Source organism: Carlito syrichta, unplaced genomic scaffold (genome assembly GCF_000164805.1).
Source record: "Carlito syrichta isolate Samal-C Ts95f unplaced genomic scaffold, Tarsius_syrichta-2.0.1 Scaffold308839, whole genome shotgun sequence".
Taxonomy (NCBI): Eukaryota; Metazoa; Chordata; class Mammalia; order Primates; family Tarsiidae; genus Carlito; species Carlito syrichta.
The window spans coordinates 896,795-919,743 of NW_007252935.1; the positions used below are offsets into that span (position 1 = coordinate 896,795).

At 41.2% G+C, this 22,949-nt stretch overlaps 1 protein-coding gene across 3 annotated transcripts in view; it reads left to right on the forward strand.

The window, feature by feature from the left end:
• DOCK8 (dedicator of cytokinesis 8) overlaps nucleotides 1-22,949 on the forward strand; it is a 222,952-nt gene that overhangs the window by 183,579 nt on the left and 16,424 nt on the right. For all 3 annotated transcript variants that reach the window (XM_008066066.1, XM_008066067.1, XM_008066068.1), the window contains 11 exons: nucleotides 451-547; nucleotides 1,964-2,098; nucleotides 3,168-3,320; nucleotides 4,417-4,575; nucleotides 6,075-6,175; nucleotides 6,924-7,116; nucleotides 12,351-12,494; nucleotides 13,713-13,844; nucleotides 14,281-14,415; nucleotides 16,912-17,001; nucleotides 21,515-21,751. In XM_008066066.1, coding sequence (XP_008064257.1) covers nucleotides 451-547; nucleotides 1,964-2,098; nucleotides 3,168-3,320; nucleotides 4,417-4,575; nucleotides 6,075-6,175; nucleotides 6,924-7,116; nucleotides 12,351-12,494; nucleotides 13,713-13,844; nucleotides 14,281-14,415; nucleotides 16,912-17,001; nucleotides 21,515-21,751 — 1,576 coding nt within the window. The remainder of the gene's footprint in view (nucleotides 1-450; nucleotides 548-1,963; nucleotides 2,099-3,167; nucleotides 3,321-4,416; nucleotides 4,576-6,074; nucleotides 6,176-6,923; nucleotides 7,117-12,350; nucleotides 12,495-13,712; nucleotides 13,845-14,280; nucleotides 14,416-16,911; nucleotides 17,002-21,514; nucleotides 21,752-22,949) is intronic.

The window sequence follows — 22,949 nt, forward strand, 5'->3', positions numbered from 1 at the left end:
ATCACCCTCTCCTAAGCCAGCAGCATTGCTGTTTAACAGATTCACATCATATCCAGTGTGTGGCCGGGGCTTCCCCATGCTCAGATCTGGAGACAATTTTCATGCATGAAACGCAGGCACAGCCTGGAGGCTCAGGCGACAATCTCATGGGATAGCCTAATTGCTGGTAGCAACCGATAATTGCCTCTCGACCCATATGCTATTTTTATAATTGTCATCATTATTAATAATCGTGGGGATGAGGATGGCCTGGAAACTTACCTAGACAATCTTTTTAACAAGACATGAGTCACAGAAAGCACCTGCACTCTTGAGTTAGTCATGGCCAGCTGCTTTGTTTTAGTTTCAAGGTTGACTGTTTTGGAGATACGCCTTGGTACATAGATTGCCATCGTCAGAACCCAGCCAGGTTTGATATGCACCTCAGTTTGACCTCTTTTGGTTTCTTAGAACAAAGGCAGAGTTAGATCAAGAAGCCTTGATCAGTGGCAATCTGGCTACAGAAGCAAATTTAATCATCCTGGATATGCAGGAAAACATTATCCAGGTAAGGACAACAAACACCTAAACTGATCTGTTCAACATGAATATGTTTACTGGAGTTTAATAAGGAATTATGTTTACTGGAATTTAATAAAGAATTATTTATGCAGACTTGTGGGGAGGAAAAAAAAAACGTGATCCCAAAGCACCTTTTTTTGTTTTAAATGAAGTTGAGAAGTTTACTATTTATAATGGTGTACACCTTATGAATTTCAGAGATACTAAACATTCCTCTGGCTTCTTTGACTTGCTGTTCCCTTGGAAAGTGTTGGGTATTTAATGAGCTGACCTTCCTGTTTAAATCTGCCTGAGTGTATACAAAAGTTATAATGTGGATGCCGGGCTTATAGTTTAGTATCTAGAATAGGGTACCTAGGTTTTTTCTGATGGGTCAACTCTAGTTGAATGATGGTCACTGCCCGGTACAGGAGCTATGATAAAGACCAGGCTAGGTAAAAGTGAGTGCTTAGTGTGATACATGGTGTCTGCTTTGGACTCAAATTGGTGAAGGAAAGTCCATTTGTACCATGAATTTGGCACCTCTGCTGTAGAAAAGCATAGCTTTGTGAACTTTGAATCATATTAATTTCATCTTTTATGTGATATTTCCAAAAATTCCCAAGAAGTTTAGGTGATAATGAGTTTTCAGTTCCCCCCAAAATGAGTCCTTACATGTTTCCATTGAGAAGTCATTTAATAGAGTAGTTTAGTATTAGTTTTTGGACTAGAAGAAATATTGTTGAAACACAGTGGAACTTTATCTAACTTTTAATTAATATTTAAGTAATTATTATAGAAAAATAATGACAAAAAGTAGTATCTTTGATTACTTTGATAACATAAATGTTTAGCATCACATTGATTATATCTTTGATTATATGACTTTGAGTGCTATATACTTAACACCAGTTCTCAAAATGTATTTGCAATTTTCAAGGAAAGCCAAACCTTTTGTTATTATTCTTGGTGTTGTTAGTCCTGGTGTAGCTGATAAATAAACTACTTAGAAACATTGCTGCCACCAAGTAGCCCTTATTGTATTGGGAAACCCACAATTATGTTTTGAATCCCATAGGAATTATGTTTTGAATCTCATAGGAAAAGCTATGCCTTGTATACAAGAAAGAACATTCCAAAAGATGTGACTCAGGATTGGGAGAGAGGTGTCTTATGACTTCACTTAGAAATTAGGCTTGAATTCCAAATCAATGGGAAGTTTGGAAATAGAGTCATTCGCAAACAGATCTTCAGCCCTCGTGGTTAATGGATGATACATGCAGCTGCTCACCAAATCCTTAAGGCCTTCCCCCAAGAGATGGAACATTGTCATCACTGAGCTAATTGTCAGGTCTCGTGTCTTCACCACCAGTTCACTGGCACAGGGCAGGGATTCAGTGATGCTGTTCTTCCATTCCCACAGGCAAGCTCTGCTCTGGACTGTAAAGACAGCCTTCTGGGAGGTGTTCTGAGGGTCCTGGTGAATTCTCTGAGCTGTGATCAGAGTACCACCTACCTGACTCACTGCTTTGCGACACTCCGTGCTCTCATTGCCAAGGTAAATGCAGACCGCTTGTTTTCTTACTCTTAATTGAGAGTCAGAATTTCACCCAGCTTCACACTTCTCTCTTCAGGTGCACTAAACCCTCAGAGAGCAGAAAATGACTTCACAGTTAAAGGTCTTGAGTCTTTTCTACAAAGAAAGCAAATGCACTGATTCTGGGGGAAGTCACCATGAAGAGGATGGGCAGTGCTCTCATGCTTGAAATGGGGGCCTAAGTATAGAAATTTGAAATGGCTACTCACTGACAGTCTATGACATAAGAGCAAAAATCAATTGAGTGACTTTGCAACATCACTGTTTTTCTTTAATACTTTATCAAAGTGAGATTAAATCCTATATGTGACTCCCACTAGTAAGTCTTATGAAATGTCATGTCATAAAATGCTAAGTTTAGAAATGAATTTCTCATTAACCTGAAGAATATAGATTCACCTTGGATAATATGATCTATGCAGATTATTTTTTCCCCTTTGTTGAAGATCTCAGTTGGTGCTTTCTATGCCAGATCTTTTACATTAATTTATTTAATATTATATTTTTAGAGACAAGGTCTCACTCTGTCACCCAGGCTGGAGTGCAGTGATGTGATCATGGCTCACGGCAGCATTGAACTGCTATCCAGCAATTCTGTTGCCTCAGCCTCCCTTGGTAGCTGGGATTACAGGCTTAAGCCATCAGGATCTTTTAACTTTAAAAAGTAGAGTTCTTCTGCTTACCCCTATTAAGACCTCTTTCTTTCTCTTAGTCACCAATCATTTCCAGGGAACCCAGGAAACTCAGGTTTAATTCTGTCATTTGTGACTTTGCCAGTGAATGTAACCTGGCTTACAATGCAGTGGATAATTCAGCCCTAACCCTAGTTGTGCAGTTCATAATTAAATCTTAAGTCGACCCCATTGCTTAAATCCATCTTCTGACTCACATAGCTCATTATCTTTATGGAGTAATGCATTAACTCTTCTGGGCATTTTACTTGTCCAAACAGACATTTGCATATTTCAACAGTCCAGAAAGTGTATACAAGTGCCAAATGATACCTAATGACCCCTTGTGTCTCTCCTAGTTCGGAGACTTGCTATTCGAGGAGGAGGTGGAACAGTGTGCCGACCTGTGTCAGCGAGTGCTGCACCACTGCAGTAGCAGCATGGACATCACCCGCAGCCAAGCCTGTGCCACCCTCTATCTTCTCATGAGGTTCAGTTTTGGAGCCACCAGTGTAAGAGCTCGGACTAGCTAGGTGACCTAGAATCACTAGAGAAAGTCAATTAAAAGCATTGGTTGAGAGAAAAACATAAGGAAAAGTTTTTGCAGTATTGCAATTTACTTCTGTCCTGTGACAAAGAAGCAATTGAGTACGTAGACAGAGAGCAGCTTTCATGTTAATTTGCATCTAAGAGTGAATATCAAGACTGATGCATGTAGCGGTATCTATCAGTACGTTTCAGAAAGAAATGGAAATATATATATACATTAAAAGTTATCATCTGTAGGGAAAAATACAATAGGTGGGTTAGGAATTCAGAAGAGTGTGTCTTGTTTTTCTAAATTTGGACTGGCTGGTACCAGAATAGCCTATGGAAGAGAATTTTAAATGATTGGTATCTAGATTTGAGTTTTAATCAAAGCTAAGAAGGCTTTGGAACTCAGCTTATTATAAAACAGTAAACCTTTGCTTTAGTTTGTCTAGGTTTTACTATGCTCTTTTAGAAGTTCCATTTGTAGTCATGCTAATGAAAATGCTCATTAACAAATATTAAAAGTTAGCCCATGGAAAAAAGGAAGTGTCCCCAGAATATATCGGGGGATAGCTATTCAAAAGCCTTTATGATGTTCCTCAGGGACCTTTATGATAGCCATATTTTTCCACGACTCTGGAAGGAAAGGAGAAACAAAAAGTTGCTGCTTACCCAGAGTCCAAGATCTCAGAAATTCTGGCCACAGAAGTCCCATTCTTCTCTGCAATTTAAATAAAGTCCCAAGAAGAAAATCTTGGCATAAAAGAGTACACAGCATCATGGAACCCAACTTTATAAGAATCTTCCAGCTTGCAGCATGGAGACCGCCCAATCCTCAATGAAAATTTAAAGGGAGCCTGACAGATTTATGTGACAGCAATATCCATTTAAACCATTTAAACAACAATATGAATCTTGAGTGAAGTGTAGCTCATCTTTCATTGAGAGTAAAGGAAATGATTAAGACTGGAGTAAAAGGAACGTTTGGGAATTGTTTGTGTCTGACCCTACTCCTCAGTTGTCTACCAGCTGAGTGTCTGTTATTTGTTCCATCTTTTTCCTTTTTTTCTGATGCAGAACTTTGCAAGAGTAAAAATGCAAGTAACCATGTCTCTGGCATCTTTGGTGGGCAAAGCGCCAGACTTCAATGAGGAGCACCTGAGAAGATCCTTGAGGACGATTTTGGCCTATTCAGAAGAGGACATTGCCATGCAGACGACTCCTTTTCCCACCCAGGTAGACTGAAGCACATACCTTGTCTCTTCATGGTTCTGGGATTCATCAGTTATTATGTATACATGCATGTGTGTGTGTGTATTTATACAATTTATATGTAAATATGTAACATTTAAAATTTGCAGGTATTTATTGTTCAATATGCATATGCTCTCGGTGCTCTGAGAGGTACAAAACAAAATATATCCACTACTGTCCTCAGCTTCATGATGCCAATAGTCTATAGTCTCAGTCTCAAAACAATTAGGAGGCAGTACAAGACAAATGATACTTAAGTGCCAAGTGTGTGGTAAACAAGTTAAATGTTATGTAAGATTAGAGAAGGGGTGTGGGTGATAAATAAAAAATAAAAATGAGGGGGAAATTACGATGAGTGAGAGAATGAGTTGTGTCTAAGTGGTGGGTAAAGGGAATAGCTTGACTGGTGAGGAGTCCCAGAAGGCAAGTTAGAGAGATCTTGTGAACAAGGGAGACCTAAGGAAACTTGTGGGGTCAATAACCTCTTCCATCTCCATTACAATGACCATGGAAGTCTAGCACTTCACATTTATCTTCTGACTCCAGTTTTTCACCTGCTCTATGGTAGGTTCTCAATTAAGTGAGAATGAATGATTTTTAAAAAATTTTTCCCTTAATCTGAAAGCCCTATTTGTTCAGATTCTCACCTGCTCTCTCTAGCAATGTTACATCCTCATTCTCAGTACCTTTTTCCTCTCCTCTACTCTGCATCAAATTCTACTTCTCTTATTTCCTTTTGACCATGCTCCTTTAAATTAATCTTATCATTTATGCAGAGATATTCACCAGCAAGACCAAGCAAAATAAGGGCAGTTTGACAGAGGTCTTTAGAACCTTCACCCAATGAAATGACTCTAGTGGTAGAAATTTTAGGAGTTCTGGCAAGCTTCTAGAAAAAAGAGGGGATAGGACAACATTCTATGGCTGAGCTACCTGCCAGTGTCTGTAGTTCATGCCATTGTCTCTCATCCTTTTCGTGATACAGGCTCACATGGCCACTCCTCTGTTGGTTTTTGTAGTTAGGAACAAGTGGTTACAAGATGTTCTAAAATATCTGAACCCTGGGAAGATCCAGGAAGTTTCTGAGACATGAAACCCAAGCTGAGGTCCTAAGCTGCCTTCTACTTGCTATAAAAAGCCCTGAGTTTCCAGAGTAGAGCTTAGAACTTTTCAGGTTGCAAATAACTAAAATTAATCCAAATTAATTTAAACAAAAAGGTACTGGAGAGGGAGATAGTATAAGGAATCGGGAATAATTCATGAATCTCAAGGGCCAGCTCACATCCAGGCCTTATAATCACCTGGACTTGCAAAGATGAAAGCCAGAGAGAATTGGGTCTAGACTGGCCCCTCTGCCTCTGATCTCTGCTGCTCTCTGAGAAAAGCCTTTCTATGACTTCCCCTTGCACCTTCAGTGTAATCCTAGCTCATTACCTGGGACTACAAAGCCAAGATTATTTCAAGGCTTATACTTGTTGCAGGTAGAGGAACTTCTCTGCAATCTGAATAGCATCTTATATGACACAGTGAAAATGAGGGAGTTTCAGGAAGACCCTGAGATGCTGATGGATCTCATGTACAGGTAAGCTTTTCTGAGAAACTCAGAGGGTACAACTCAGGAATCTGGGCTTTGTCTCTGTTGGAGTCTTTACTAATGTAACTATCACAGGTAACATGACTTTGATGTTTTGGATGACATACAAAAATGCATATAGAAATTAGTAGAAATTAGACATTCAGAGTGGGTAGATTCATATATAGGGTTTCAGAAAGATCTCTCTAGTTTAAAGTGGGGTACCTATTTTATAACATTATCTTCTTAATGTAGAATACAGGAAGAGAATGATCAACTGCTATAGGAAGTATTTCCTATATGGTGGTTTCAATTCTATTCATACATACATGAACAGTTGTACTTTAAAAATCACATTTTGCTCTGTAGTTTTAAAACTTTGCCTTCTAGTCCTTGTTCAGAACAAACAATCTACAGAGGCAAAATTGTTCTGTTGCAGTATCATAAGATGACTTTTGTCTTCTGTATTATTTTAAGAGAAGAGGCAGAAAATTGCTTAACATCCCTTAAAATAGACATTTTTTTATCAGGTCTTTTCCTCCCATAAGGCTTTTACTAAGTGCTATTTCTTGGTCCAGCACACTCTAGACATGAATGAAAACACTTGGCCTAATGCATGTTTTTCTTTTCTCTCATTTTCTGAGAATGTAGACAAAAATTTCAGGGGGAAAAAAATCAGGGAAAAAGTAGCCACACACAGTAGAACAGTGTTATTAACCAGTTGTCCTTGAAATGAAACTTCTCGATCTATCTTCAGAATTGCCAAGAGTTACCAGACATCTCCTGATCTGCGGCTGACTTGGCTCCAGAACATGGCAGAGAAACACACCAAGAAAAAGTGCTATACAGAGGCTGCCATGTGCCTGGTACATGCAGCCGCACTAGTGGCTGAGTATCTGAGCATGCTGGAGGACCACAGCTACCTGCCTGTGGGCAGTGTCAGCTTCCAGGTGGGGGCACATTCAGCTTTTCATTTAGAGCAGTGGTTCTCAACAGGGGCAATTTTGCCCCCCACCCCAGGGGGCATTTGCCAATGTCTAAAAACATTTTTGGTTATTAAACCTGGAAGTGGGAGGGTGTCTACCACTGGTATCTAATTGGTAGAAGCTAGGGATGCTACTGAACATTCTACTACAATGCATGGGAAAGCTCCCCCCGCAAAGAATTATCAGGCTCCAAATGTCAATAGTGCTAAGGCTGAAAAACCTGTGTTGATGTATTATATTTGCCTCTTCTATTTGCTTTACCACCTTGGTTTATTTTTTATTTTTATAGTGATGGTTTACAATAATGGTGCCTAGAGGTGATGGGCACTTTAGGAGACATTTCAAACACTTTCACATGCATGATTTCATTTAAACTTCCCCATAAACCTCTGCAGCAGGTATCACATGTGTCATTTCATTTGAACTTCCCCATAAACCTCTCCACAGGTAGATAGGGAAGGTATTATTACTCTCCCTTCACAGATAAAGGAACTGAGAGAGCAATTGTTTTAAAGTCATTTAAACTCTTTCTCAAAGGCATATAGTTAGCACAGTACACTGACATCCATGAAAGTATCTCTGAACATTGGCAAAATGATTTCCCTCATGATTCATTCCTTTGATTCCACTCCCCGACTTTGTAGAGGCCCACTCTCTAATTCAAAATCAAGAAAGAATCAAATTGACCTGGGAAAGGAAACAAAAAGCTGAATCAATACTTTCTTAGGATAAGCTAAAACTTACCCACAGTTGGCAAAGGAAATTGCCAGACCTCAAAACTGGCTCGGATTGGGATACGCAGTGGTCACTTGGACTGTGCTTACTGAATAGTTTAATACAATCTTCAGAGGACGAAAAAAAAAAAGTGTTGAGTGCTGTTTTTTTAAAGAGACATAATCTGTAGAGATGACCAGCCTTGAAACCATGAACAGTATAACCACAGTAATAGAGCACTTTTTAAGCCAGACTCACGAAGTCATTTACAAGTGTTTGTATTATTCGTGTTTGAATTTACATGACTGATTTTATGAAAGGCTTTGTTTTCATTATTGTTTTTCGACACAATTTTGTGATTCTGTGTGAACCAGAAAGACAGGACAATTCAAAGTAGCTTTCCCAGGCTTAGAGAATAACTCACCAAAACCACTGCTGGTGGAGCTGGGAGCTTCTGGTTTCCCAGAATACTGTTTACCTGCCAAGCTGGGTATCACCTCATGTTATTAACTCTTCCTTTCTCATCGTCCGCAATAAAAAAAATATTTATTCTGTGATTCTGTTTTCAGCAAATGAATTTTAATCTCAATTCTGAAATACTTGTTATAAAAGTTGATAATTAAATTCTCATCCAAAAGCATAAAATAGTACATCTGATTTTCAATCATATAAAAGCGAGCAAGAAAGTTACAAAAGCTATTGTAGATATATCTGCTTCTTTCATCAAATTCATTTTGGCCATTTGATATTCTCAAGGATAAATACTATGTTACTACACTTTCAATTTCCAGAAAAGTTTAAACTTTATTATTATTACTATTATTATTAAGTCAGAGTCTCACTCTGTCGCCCAGGCTGGAATGCAGTGGCATGCTCACGGCCACCCCAGCGTCGACCTGCTGGGCTCAGGTGACCTTTCCACCTCACCCTTCCAAGTAACTGGAACTACAGGTGCATGCTACCATGCCCAACTAATTTTTTTTTTATATATTGTAGAGGTGAGGTCTCACCAAGTTGCCCAAGCTGGTCTCGAATCCCAGGCAATCCTCTCTTGTTGGCCTGGAATTACAGACTTGAGCCGCCACTCCCAGCCTTAAGTTTGTTGAATTGCATCATTCCCTTTTCTTGTTTTATTTACTCAAATGTTCTTATAACTCTTTTTTTTTTTTTTTTGAGTTGGAGTCTCACTCTGTCCCCCAGACTGGAGTGCAGTGGCCGCTCCCAGTCACCGCAGCCTCGACCTGCTGGGCTCCGGCGATCCTTCCGCCTCTGCCTTCTGAGTAGCTGGAATTACAGGCACGTGCTACCACGCCCGGCTGATTTTTTGATTTATTGTAGAGATGAGGTCTTGCTGCCCAGGCGGGTCTCGAACCCATCTTATAACTCTTTTGTGTCTTTTCCCCCGTTACTATATTTTATTTAATATTTATCATTTAAATATTAGCTACATTTCACTATTGACTTTTTTGTTTAGTAAGCCTTACCATCTGAATTGTACCTAGAATTCAGTTGATTTGCTTATAATGAGACATGCCAAGGTAAGATAGAATCGTTATTCTAGGACTAACAGAAAAACTCCACATTATCCCTCCATGGGGGCATGCAGCTTAGTCTTGTCATGTATCTTTATCCAATTATTTATTCTTTTAGAGGCTATTTATTGAATACTTATTCTGGCCTCATAAACTTTACATTCTAGCCAGAGATATGCCATATGATTAATTATTCCATTCCTTATTCAATTACAATTATGAGAAATGCTTTTTTTTTGAGTTGGAGTCTCCCTCTGTCGTCCATGCTGGAGTGCAGTGGCATACCCACATTTACCGCAGCCTCGATCTGCTGGGCTCAGGCAGTCCTTGTACCTCAGCCTTCCAAGGAGCTGGAACTACAGGTGCACATCACCACGCCCAGCTAATTTTTTGATTTATTGTAGAGTTGAGGTCTTACCAAGTTGCACAGGCTGGTCTGGTCTTGAACCCCTGGGCTCAGGCAGTCCTCTCACCTCTGCCTTCCAAAGTGCTGGGATTATAGGGCTGAGCCACCACACCTGGCCTGAGAAATATTTTTAATAAAGAGGCATAAGATGCCATAAGCATTTATAATGCCACCCAGGCTGGGGTTTAGGGAAAGTATAAAGAAGGTGAAAAGGAAAGCAGGAGAAACTGTGATGTGTGCCTCTTCCATGGTGTGCAGAACTCAGGTGTTTTCGGCTACAGAAAAGTCAAATTATATTTACGCTTATGAGTGAATGCTAATTTCTCTCAAATGAGACACACTAAATCAGTTTGGAAATGTATGCTGGCAGGTGTAAAAACAACTAACCCAGATGGACCTAAGATAAAAGCAGAATTTATCAACCTGCATGACAGAAATGAGCCTAGAGTAGCATCCACCAAACTGGACTTAGCGGTCCAAACAATGTCATCCAAACTCAGAATCATCACCACTTCTTGTCTCTGCCTTCTGTGGTGTCAGGTTTGTGCTTCACATACTTCCCACATGGATTAAAGTTTAGGTTTACATCTCTAGGGTCAAGTCCAGGAGAGAAGAGCGACACCCCATTTCTAGCAGTTTCAAAGAAAGTCTCAGTGCATCTTACTGACTCTGACTGAGTCACGTGCTTATCCTTGAGCCAATCATAATGGTCAGAGAAAAGGATGCTCTGATTGGCTGAGCTAGAGTAGCAGGCCCACACCTGGAGTTATGGATGATTCCCCTCCAAAAACTCAGGATGTTTTACTCTTAGGAGAATGAAAGAATTCTGGACAACTTTAACAACAGATGTCTAGTGTTGTTTCCTTAAATGCTCTATGCTTTGGTTTTCAACCTTGTTCTCCTCCAATAAAATTGAGCCTTTGGAAAAGACATAAGCTGGAGATAAAGAAATCTGTGTAAAGAAAATAACTTTAAGGTCACTGAATTCCTAGGAACTGAGATCACTGAAATTCTGCGTCCCAGAGTGCAATATTTATTTCACAAATGCAGATATGAACACATTCTCAGATATTGTTGTTACTTTACTTCCCTAATTCCGAAGCCGGGAAAATCTTCTCCAGAATCTTTTTCCTCTTACCACAGTTAATAAGGCTTCAAATATGTTCCTCTAATGTGTACCTCTTGTGGAAAATTGTACATAATTCTTTTCCTGGGTCATTAGATTCTTTCAACTGAATCTCTTGGACCTTCTGTTATCTCCAATTAAAAAACATCATAATAGACAGGTCGGGTCTGAAAGAAAGGCTAGTCACAAAAGACTTTGAGAGTTTCCTCCTAAACTCCTAAAACTATATTACAATACTGCATGTGAAGAGATAGGGATATGTGAAGGAATAGTGACATGACAACTGTCTCCTATTGATTGCTCAGATTGATCACTTGGTCTTGCTCTCCAGGCCATAAGGCAGACAGATTTTAATTCACAAGCCAACTCTGGTCACTTAGTAGTAGCTGACTGGAGCACTATGCTAAGGAGAATTTGGGGACTATATCCAAGCTCCAGAGGAAAGAGTGCTATAATGGATTAGTTATGCCTGCCATGATTGCAGCAATAGGAGGATGTGACATGTACAATTCCTTAAGTTAGGAAGGTTTCCCATTTTTTTTCCATGTTCCATATGCATTTTTTCTATTGTTGTAAGCCAAAAAAAATAAAAAGACTTCTTGACCTGTCAAGAACATGAGAGTCACCATCAGGACCAGCACCAGGGTAAGACAAGTGAGGAAGACAAGGCTCAAAATATAAGGAGGCACTCACTCTCAGGGTCAAGCAAGTACAAGATCAGCACTTCTATGGCCTCAAGAGTGAGTAATTCCCTAAATTTTGTGTCCTGGGTTTCTCATTGGGTTCACTCTAACCCTGGTCACCACGTGCTCTGCTAGAGGTTCTAAACTCTATAGTTTATGTGATGGGAAAATATGTAGAAACAAAATGTCCAACAACAAAACAGGAGCTATATTGCCATAAAAACTTCTATAAAGAAGACATTCTCACTTGCTGTGGTCATATGTTATGACTATCTCTCTGAAAGTCAAGTCAACAGTGGCAGTGTACTTCAGAGAAACAGTCCACAAAGTCAGAAGTTCACTCAACTGGTGAAACAAGAGTCTAGTTAACTGTAAATTAGCCTTTAACTTTTACAAACCAAGACCCCAACTGTATGACCCCAACTGTGTGACCCCAACTGTATGACCCTTTCACTAACTCAACTGTTGTGACACTGAGCTAAGTGTTCTTAACATAAAGCATCCTAATGGTTAAAAAGAAAAGTAAGTTGTGAGCTTTAAACATACCAGTAGCTCAGTGTGTCCCTTCAAAGTAAACAATAGCCAGAAACATTTCTGGGTGGAATTACAGACCTGGTGTCATCACAGCCTTGGTAAGGATCTAAACACCGCCTTCCTCAGTCCTACGTTCTGGGTCCCTGCAGTCTCTTACTAGTTTGGGGCCCTCTTCTCCAGGCTTATACTGTGATCTCTTTCAGAATATTTCTTCCAACGTACTGGAGGAATCTGCAGTCTCTGACGACACCCTGTCGCCTGACGAGGATGGGGTGTGCTCAGGCCGGTACTTCACCGAGAGTGGCCTGGTGGGCCTTCTGGAGCAGGCCGCAGAGCTCTTCAGCACGGTCAGTGTCCAGAGGGCATCCCCGGGCCTGACTCCGCGTGCTCTGGTTGGACAGGGTGCCGTGAGCCCAGACAGCCCCCATTCCTCAGAACACATGCCAGGTTATGCGGGACAAGGGATGGGCCTGGGTAGGACTTTGATGTATGCAAATTGCATCAGCTCCTGAGGGAGGTGAGAAAACCTTTCATCACGGTCATATTCTGGTTTTCATTGCAGCTCATCGGCTGGGCAGTAGTTTCACAGTATTATTTCCGTTTAATAGGGATGGAAACTAAGCCACAGAGAGGTGAAATGGCTTGCCCAGGGTTACACAATAAGTGATGAGGCATGTTCTCACTCCCTCATCTTCCCTCTCATAGAGAAAAAATTGGGGAAGAGCTACTGGGGGGAAAGAGAAGGAATAGAGGCCAGGACCAGCTTAGAGAAGTGTCAGAGCAGAAACCACTAAGACTCCCCTCACTAACTTAATCTGGGTCTAAACGCTCCTAATAAGAGAAAAAATATATAGATTACGTCATTGAGATTCAGAGCAAAGGGGAAAGTCTCTCTTTCATGTTCATTTTAATAATCTCCCTTCTCCTTTAAATTATAAGCCAAGTAAATATTCAATACTTCACTACATTTAGCTGATCCTATTTTGTTTTCATATCTGTTTTCTTTATTTTCTACTTTTTATTTTCGAGTTTCCACCCTCTGACTTTATGTATTTTAATTCTTGTCTTAACTATATTCTCCCTTTTCTTGCTTTCCCTTTCAGGATTCAGAAAATGTCTAATATACTTTTGCTTTTCCTCAAACTCAAGAAAATGAATTAGGATCCTACTAACTCCTACTAAATACTAATTAGAATCCTACTAAATCTAGGAGAGGCTCCTTTAGCTTCTGGCTGGAAGAGGACCTCTGATGAAATGTGAATACGCTCAAGCTGCCTTCCTGACTGGCTCTTAGTCCCTACTACCAAATTCCTCTCCTGCTTTTTCCCCTGAGAAATTCTCCTTCCTTAACATCACCATACAGAATTGCTTAGCAATGAATCCCATTCAGTTTGAGTGTTATGATATCCCAAAAATGCTCAGACATCCCTCCTGCTCTGTAAAATACTGTGAGGGGCAACAATAAATCCATTCTTCAGCACATTGTTTGAACAATGACCTCTGACTGCTCTTCTTAAGTTTCCGGTGGATTAAATTCTCTCTGATTCTCTTTATCTCTTTCCAAGGGAGGTTTATACGAGACAGTTAATGAGGTCTACAAGTTGGTCATCCCCATCCTGGAAGCACATCGAGACTTCCGGAAACTGACCTCCACCCATGACAAGCTGCAGAAGGCCTTCGACAACATCATTAGCAAGGTAGCCGGGGATCCTGGTGGCAGGTGACCCTGTCCTAGAGAAGCTTAGCCCTCCTTCCTCTCCACGGAGTGATTTACCTTGAGCACAACATTACTGTGGCTCTCATCTGTCAAACAGAAAAGGGCTGGAAATAGGCAGAGGACCAGAATTCTGAGTATGAAAGATGGTGGCTTGAATTACTTTGTAACTAGGAAACATGAGAATCTTTTAAATTCACTTAAAAGAAGGTCCAGAAATCTTTCATAGGATTTCTTTTGTTATTATTCCCAAAGTTTTTTCCATACGCTTTCAATTATTTTAAAGGAGTGATTTCTGTTTACATCAGCCTTAAGAATAACATGATTTGTAACATAATAAAAGACCCCAGCCCTTTGCAATTCACTGGATCGTCAAGAATTACATAACCAAGGAGAGGTTTTTGTATTCTGTTTCTCAGGATCATAAGAGAATGTTTGGAACCTACTTCCGAGTTGGTTTCTATGGATCCAAATTTAGGGATTTGGATGAGCAGGAATTTGTCTACAAAGAGCCTGCAATTACCAAGCTTCCTGAGATCTCGCATAGACTAGAGGTAAGAAAAATGGTTCTGTGTGCTCGACCTTGTATACTTTACAAAAACAAGTTAGTGTGGGCCATTCCCAAAACTAAATAAAGAGATTCATGGATTCATCATCGATCTCTACCTGTGTTTTTCTGCTTCACATTTATAATATGAAGTTATTAGGTGAGATCATGAGGTAAAGCAAGATTTGGATAGTTTTTCCCTAGGATCCTGTGTCTGCTTTTCAAAGTTTATGGATTCATATTGTAAATATTTAAGTTTAGGCGAAATTCAAACAAGGTCATGTGCTTTATTAATCACCTTTTCTGAATGTTAGTGATATATATTGGGTTGATGCATAAGTTCGTAGTGTTTTTGGCTTGCCTGTGGAACACAAATGTTGCAGAATGGTTGACTGGTCACACCTCATCACATTTGCCAATGCTCAGGTTGACTGATGTGGATCATTGTGGATTAAAGCATTTAAGTGGTTTTCATCAAAGTCCAATGGTCTTCCTGAATGTGGCGAATCACTCAGGTCAAAGGGGCCCTCTTTGAAACAACAAAACCATATTCTTTTTTTTTTTTTTTTGAGTGGGAGTCTCACTCTGTCGCCCAGACTGGAGTGCAGTGGCCGCTCCCGGCCACCGCAGCCTCGACCTGTTGGGCTCCGGCGATCCTTCCGCCTCAGCCTTCCGAGTAGCCGGAATTACAGGCACGCGCTACCACACCCGGCTGATATTTTTGATTTATTGTAGAGATGAGGTCTCGCTGCCCAGGCGGGTCTCGAACCCGCGGGCTCAGGCCATCCACTCACCTCAGCCTCCCAAAGGCGCGGGATTACAGGCTGAGCCACCGAGCCCGGCTCAAAACCATATTCTTGCCATGCTTTCCCCAATGGCGTTCTCCCTGTCCATGGCACAAATGTTTTGAGTCACCTCTGCTGTCTTTACTCCTCTGTTAAACTCAAACAGAAGAATATGTTGGATGTATTTGTTTTTTTCCACTTGACACTCCTTCTTCTTCTTCTTTTTTTTTAAGTTGGAGTCTCACTCTGTCACCCAGGCTGCAGTGCAGTGGCACGCTCACGGTCACCTCAGCCTCCACAGCTGATCCTTCCACCTCAGCTTTCCAAGTAGCTGGAACTACAGGTGTGAGCTACCACGCCTGGCTTATTTTTTTGACCTACTGTAGAGATGAGGTCTCACCAAGTTGCCCAGACTGGTCTTGAACCCCTGGACTTAGGCAATCCTCTCACCTTGGCCTCCCAAAGTGCTGGGATTGCAGACAGAGCCACCATGCCCGGCCTACACTCCATCTTCTTTAGCCCACAAATAGCACTAACTTTCTTCAAATGTGCAAAATGTAAGGCATATTCACAAGTACAATATTGTCACGCCAAATGACAGATGACAAAAACTCACAACACTACAGTGTTGCCATGCCCAAAACAAATGCTACAAATGTATGCATCAACCTAATATATTAACAGAGTGTAATAGAGTTTTTCAGCTTGAAGTTTATCATCTTGACTTTGAAGTAATCTGGCCAAATTCCTGAATCATCACCAGACAATTGCATGGCCATCCCTTAGATGGCACTGGACAGCTCCTTCCCATTCTGATACAAAGCTATTCAATGGTAGCTACACCGTGAGCTATGGCTAGCCCTAACGCCAACCCATCAGTGACATTTGGTCCATTATGTAACAAAAAAGAGCATCCTGTTCTTGGAGGAGTGTCTGAAAGGAAGGAAAAGAAGAGAAGCAACCTAGAGAAAGGTCAGGAAAAAGGAACATACACTGAAAGGGCCGAGCACTAAGAACTCAGGAAGAAAGTCAAGAGGTGCCTTAAAGCAAAACCCTCTCGGGCTGAATGACTGGGCCCTTTGAACTGCTGACAGTTAACCAAAGATTTACCCCTTATGCTTTCTTGCTATTGCTTTGAATTTATGCCATCTTATGACTGTAAAACATAAAACACTTTTATTATCTAATCACTTCTTACACTATCCATCCCAGCCAGATGAGACAAGGGACTTTTAGCCTTACTTGACTCAAAGAAGCCATACCTAGAATGGTTGGGTGAGTTGCCCAAAGTTGCTCAGCACGTGAGAAGGAGAACTAGCAATTGGTTTCCAGGCCACTTGGTTTCCCAATATTGTTCTCCCTACTTGGAATTAGAGGCATATATTTTGTTTTCTTGTGCACTGTGGTTTGCTGCAGTATGGGAAATCTGCTGACTTCCAAGTTTTCAGGGTACAAAAGGTGAGAAGTAAATTATATGATCCACTCAGGTAAGATGATGGTATTGGCATGCATATATCAGTTGATAGTGCGGGACTTCCTCATATTTTTATTTTTGTCTCAAGACATGCTGAACTTTGCTCATTAGCTCAAAAGAGTTCTCAGTAATCAGTAAGCAAATTCTGCCTTGCACTTGTTCCAAACTTATTTTACTTCTGAGGAGACAAAGAGATGCATTATGTTGAAATCACCTTTATAAACTGTTGGTTCTTCTTACCTAGGGATTTTATGGTCAGTGTTTTGGTGCAGAATTTGTCGAAGTGATAAAAGATTCTGCTCCTGTGGACAAAACCAAGTTGGATCCTAACAAGGTATTTTAAAAATTATTAAAAAATAACTATCAGGCTCTAACTCCCTTTATTCTTCTATCCCAAGAACATGAAATGAACTCATCTCACTGGACTCTTCAAGTCATTTAGATGCAGACAAGCATGTTTGTCTAGGGTTCAACTACGAATTGGTCAGAGCTTAGAGAAAACATACTTGAAGGCAAGAATCATAATAGGCTCTATCATTTATTACGCACTAACTGCGTGCTTAAAACTGCATTAGGCCCTCTACATGCATCAGTTTATTTCATCCTCCAACAGCCCTTCAAAGTAGGTTTTGTTGTTCCTATTATACAGATGAGAAAACTGAGGCATAGAAGGGTCAAGCAACTTTCCAAGATCATGCAGTTGACAGAGCCAGTACTCTTTGTTTTTGTTTTTTTGAGTTAGAGTTTAACTCTGTTCCCCAGGCTAAAGTGCAGTAGCACACTCACAGCCACCTCAGCCTTGACTTGCTGGGCTCAGGTGATCCTTCTGCCTCAGCCTTCCAAGTAGCTGGAACCACAGGCGGATACCACCACACCTGGCTAATTTTTTTTTTTTTTTTTACTGTAGAGACAAGGTCTTGCCAAGTTGCCCGGTTTGGTCTCAAACCCGTTGGCTTAGGCAATCTTCTCGCCTCCACCTCCCAAAGTGCTGGGATTATAGGCATGAGCCACCACCCTGGTTAGATCCATACTCTTAATCACTGTTCTTTACTACCTTTGTATAAAACCTTTAAACTCTCTATATAAAGCATGTTAACAAGATGCAGACTTCTCACTGGCAGCATTTAGTGGCACCCTTCTTTAGGCTGCAAATATTCCTTCCAGCCAAGGGCAGAATCACTGTGCTAATGGAGGAATGATAGAAAGGGCTTGGACCTCAGTTTCTCACTTTCGTATGAGAGTGACTGTACTGGAATACAATTCTGATGCTAATACCTAGAGTCTGCATCAGACTCCACAGGTTAAAGGCTCAGTCCTCCTCAAAACTGTCTTTACTTTGATGCCAGCCTCTAGCCATGCAGACAACTGACCTACAAGTTTGAGTTTTCCTCACAACCCTTCAGGTTACATAATTCACAGGAATGACTTACAGAATTCGAAAAAGTACTATACTTAGGATTATAGTTTTATGATAAAGGGTACACACCGGGTAAGGTCTGGGAAGGCACACATAGTTTCTATGCCCTCTCTTTGTGGCATACAGGACTGTCACCCTCCTGGCACATCCATGTGTTCACCAACTAGGACGCTCCACCAAGTCTCAGTGTCCAGAGGTTTTTGGTTTTTTTTTTTTTTATGAGTTGGAGTCTCACACTGTCTCCCAGATTGGAGTGCAGTGGCCTCTCCCGGCCACTGCAGTCTCAACCTGCTGGACTCCAGCGATCCTTCCGCCTCAGCCTTCCGAGTAGCTGGAACTACAGGCGCGCACTACCACACCCGGCTAATTTTTTGATTTATTGTAGAAATAAGGTCTCGCCAAGTTGCCCAGGCAGGTCTGGAACCCGCGGGCTCAGGCAGTCCACTCACCTCAGCCTCCCAAAGTGTGAGATTACAGGCTGAGCCACCAAGCCCGGCTGTGTCCAGAGTTTTCACTGGAGTTTTATGACATAGGTATGGTTGAATACAATCTTTAGCCGGTCTCCTCTCTCTGGAGGTCAGCTTGTCTCACAGCACTAATCTTTTTTTTTTTTTTTAGTTGGAGTCTCACTCTGTCGCCCAGACTGGAGTGCAGTAGCCGCTCCTGGACACCTCAGCCTTGACCTACTGGGCTCCGGTGATCCTTCCGCCTCAGCCTTCCAAGTAGCCGGAATTACAGGCGCGCGCTACCACGCCCGGCTGATTTTTTGATTTATTGTAGAGATGAGGTCTCGCTGCCCAGGCGGGTCTCGAACCCGCAGGCTCAGGCAATCCACTCACCTCAGCCTCCCAAAGGCGCGGGATTACAGGCTGAGCCACCAAGCCCCGCTACACAGCGCTAATCTTTAATCATATGATTTTTTTTTTTTTTTTGAGTTGGAGTCTCACTGTCGCCCAGTGGCCACTGCAGCCTCGACCTGCTGGGCTCCAGCGATCCTTCCGCCTCAGCCTTCCAAGTAGCTGGAACTATAGGCACGCGCTACCACGCCCAGCTAATTTTAATTTATTGTAGAGATGAGGTCTCGCCAAGTTGACCAGGCAGGTCTCGACGGGCTCAGGCAATCCACTCACCTCAGCCTCCCAAAGGCGCGGAATTACAGGCTGAGCCAGCACATGGTTTTTTGTTTTTTTGGGTTTTTTTAATCTTTTGGAGACAATTTCATATCCTAAAGCTATGTAGGGACTCACTGTGAGTCACCTCATTAGCATAACAAAGACACTCCTACCCCTCAGGAAATTCCAAGGGTTTTTGAAGCTCTTTGCTAGGAAATGGGAACAAAGACTGGATATTTCCTTTATTATACCATACGATAATACCTGCCTTCTCAACCCACCTCACAGACAGATATATTCGTGAATGAGCTTTCTAAGTTTCTGGAAATAATGCAAGTGCAAGGTATCATTAAGAGCCTGGGGCATTTGCTGTCTGTAAAGCTTTAAAACAAAAGATCCAAGCTCTTCCCTCAGTTCTGTCTTCCAGGATATTACAGAGATGATGCAAGCAGAGAGGAATTGACCAAATTTAAGAGTTTGTTTTTCTACATTTTTCGGAGCAATTGCTCACTTAGGACATACTCCCTAGCCTAGGCTTGAAAGCAATAACTGTGGTAAGAGCTAAACTAAACTTCAGACACAAAATTTTTGGAGTCCTTGGAAAGTAGCATTGGCTAGCTGTGTGCCCACAGTAATCTGTACACGACACAAGCTATGTAAGATCATCAGTGACCTCCCTGACACAGGATGCCCTTTTCCCCTCGTTTAAAATTCCCAAGGTAGGATGTGAGAGCTTGGAACGGGAGCCTGAGCCCAGAATTACAACCAGATTTCATTATACTAAATAGTGATTTACAGCCTGAGGTCCATGACCCTACCAATCAATCCCCTTTAGTGGGTTGGTATCCCAGCAACTATGCGTGTCAATCTTTTTTTTTTTTTTTTTAATCAGAGGTCTTCTTTCTTAATGAGCACCTTTCTTCGCTTTGTGGATGAGTATGTATTTAAATGAGGTATATGCAATAAAAGCCACTGTTTTGGTGTTTAGTTCTATAAGTTTTGACAAACGTATGTAACCACCACCACAACCAAGATATAGAACAGGGTCAGGCACAGTGGCTCACACTGTAATTCCAGTACCTTGGGAGGCTGAGGCTAGAAAATTAATTGAGCCCAGTAGTTCAGAACCATCCTGGGCAACATAGCGAGATGGCGTCTCTACAAAAAAAAAATCAAAAAAATTAGCCTGGCATGGTGGTACTTGTCTGTAGTCCCAGCTACTGGGGAGGCTGAGATGGAAGGGTTGGCCTTCTTCCTTGGCCCAGGAGGTTGAGGCAGTGGTAAGTCGTGATCATGCCACTGCATTCCAGTCTGGGTAACAGAGCAAGACTCACACTCAAAAAATAAATTAAAAATTTTTTAAAGTTGTAGAACAGACCCACCATTCCAAAATATTTCCGCATGCTCTTGGTATCATTCTCTTCTTTCAGTCCCTGGAAGTCACAGCATCAGTCTCTATAGGTTTGCCGTTCGAGAATGTATAAAATGGAATCATACAGTAAATGAATGGAGTCAATACAGCCTTTTGAGTCTGACTTCTTTCACTTAGCATAATCCATTTAAGATTCATCAATGTTGTGGTAGGTCATTTCTTTTTGTTGCCAAGTAGTATTCTGTTGTGCGGATGTACCACCATTTGTTTATCAGTTCTCTACTTGAGGGGCATTTGGGCTGTTTCTAATTTTTGTCTATTGTGAATAATGTTGCTGTAGACATTTGTGTACAGATTTTTATGTGGACAAAATTGTCATTTCTCTTGGGCACACATATAAAAGTGAGATTGCTAGGTTGTATGATCAGTGCAATTTAATTGTATAAGAAACTGCCAACTTGTTTTGTAAAGTGGCTGTAAATTGTACATTCTCACCATCCATGTAGGAAAGTTCCAGCAGTTCTCCATCCTTGCCAGCACGTGGTATTAGTTTTCTTTAGTTTGGTCACTCACGATTCCTAATAAGTGTGTAGCACTCATGGTCATTCTGAAAAGGAAAGTTTGACTCTTTTGAATAGTAGTTTGCAAACTCTCATACTGAGGCTTCTGTTGAATCAGATTGCTAGAAGGGGATACCCATGGACCTGGCTCTTCCCCCAGGCACGTTCCCCCTCCTCGCTCACAGTCCCTCCTCTCCCTGGAGTGAGAGGAGGCGTGGTGGTTGCTGGATGGATTCTGGCCTGGTGCTCTCAGCATCTGTAGCTCCTCTGAACAGGGAGGGGTTGGTGCTGCGGCTGTGTCCCAGCATGTCCCTCTATGTGTCAGGCATCGTATTATAGTTTGCAGAATAGCTCATCTTCTCTTTCCCTTGCCTTTTCCCCCTCAGGCCTACATACAAATCACTTTCGTGGAGCCCTACTTTGATGAGTATGAGATGAAAGACAGGGTCACCTACTTTGAGAAGAATTTCAACCTGAGGAGGTTCATGTACACCACCCCCTTCACCCTGGAGGGGCGACCCCGGGGAGAGCTACACGAGCAATACAGGAGGAATACCGTACTGACCACCATGCATGCCTTCCCCTACATCAAGACCAGGATCAGTGTCATCCAGAAGGAGGAGGTAATGGTGCCTGGAAGGCAATGGCCACCACTGAATGAGTGGACCTGGGCAACCTCCCAGGAAGATACGCCACTCCAAGTGCTCCTTTATGGCAGACATAAGTGAAAACTCAAAGAGGGATACACTTGGAATTATTATGTGGTTATCCTTTCATGTTCTCGGTGCCAGGGAATCCTATTTAGGCAGCCACATATTTTATTGTGTGATTTTATATTAAATATATCTTAAAGTTATATCTTTAGTATAAATATATTTACAGATTTAATGATAATATTTACTATATTAGATTAGAATATATAATTAGAATATAACTAATTATAAACTTGTGTAATATATATTTAAATTTTAACTATTTTGTATAAACTGTTTATATATTTAAATCTCATGGGTGATTCAAGCATAGTTGTGTTGTCAATTATCAGAGACAAGAACCACAAATGAGCAGCCCCAGTGAGTCAGTGGTGTACTTTAGGAAGGGCACCATGCAAGGTGGACAAGTTGACTGACTGGCCTCCTCCTGTGACTTTGCACAAGCTACTTTTCCTATTTCTTCATTTGTACATTGCTAGGAAAGCCCTCTACTGTAACAAAGTGTACTCATTTTGATAGGACCGATCAAGAAAGTCTCAAATCACAGATTTGTTCAAAATGACACATGCTATAAACATTGTATTTTTCTTTAAAACATGTACATGTACTTGTCATCCTTTTTCATATAGAGCCACAGACTTCTCTGTAATTGGTTCATGACAATTCCTCATTTTTTCTTGTATGAACTATGCCCATAGTACATTGTTCAGATTTTTTATTTTGCTTTCTGTAAAGCAGAAGGAGAACTTAAAGATCTTTGTTAAACAGAAGTGGGAGGCTTCTGGATTTTTATGATTTTCTATCCCTATTCTTTTACAGTTATCTTGTACGCACACCTAATAAGACAGGAATTTTTATAGCAACTCACTTTCATAATGTCTTGCCTAAGCATTCAGCTTGGTTTTCATAGAAACAACTATTTTTCTTTCCACACCCATAGTTCATCAGTTTATGCATTATTTAATTAGATTAGGTCATTGAAATAGCAAGTATAACAGGCATACTCAAGTTGGTGAACAAACACAGATGAATTGTGCACTTCATCAGGCAGAAGCAGAAATGACTGAGCTAACTGGAGAGTGACCCCCACCCCAGCTCACGTTCAGCA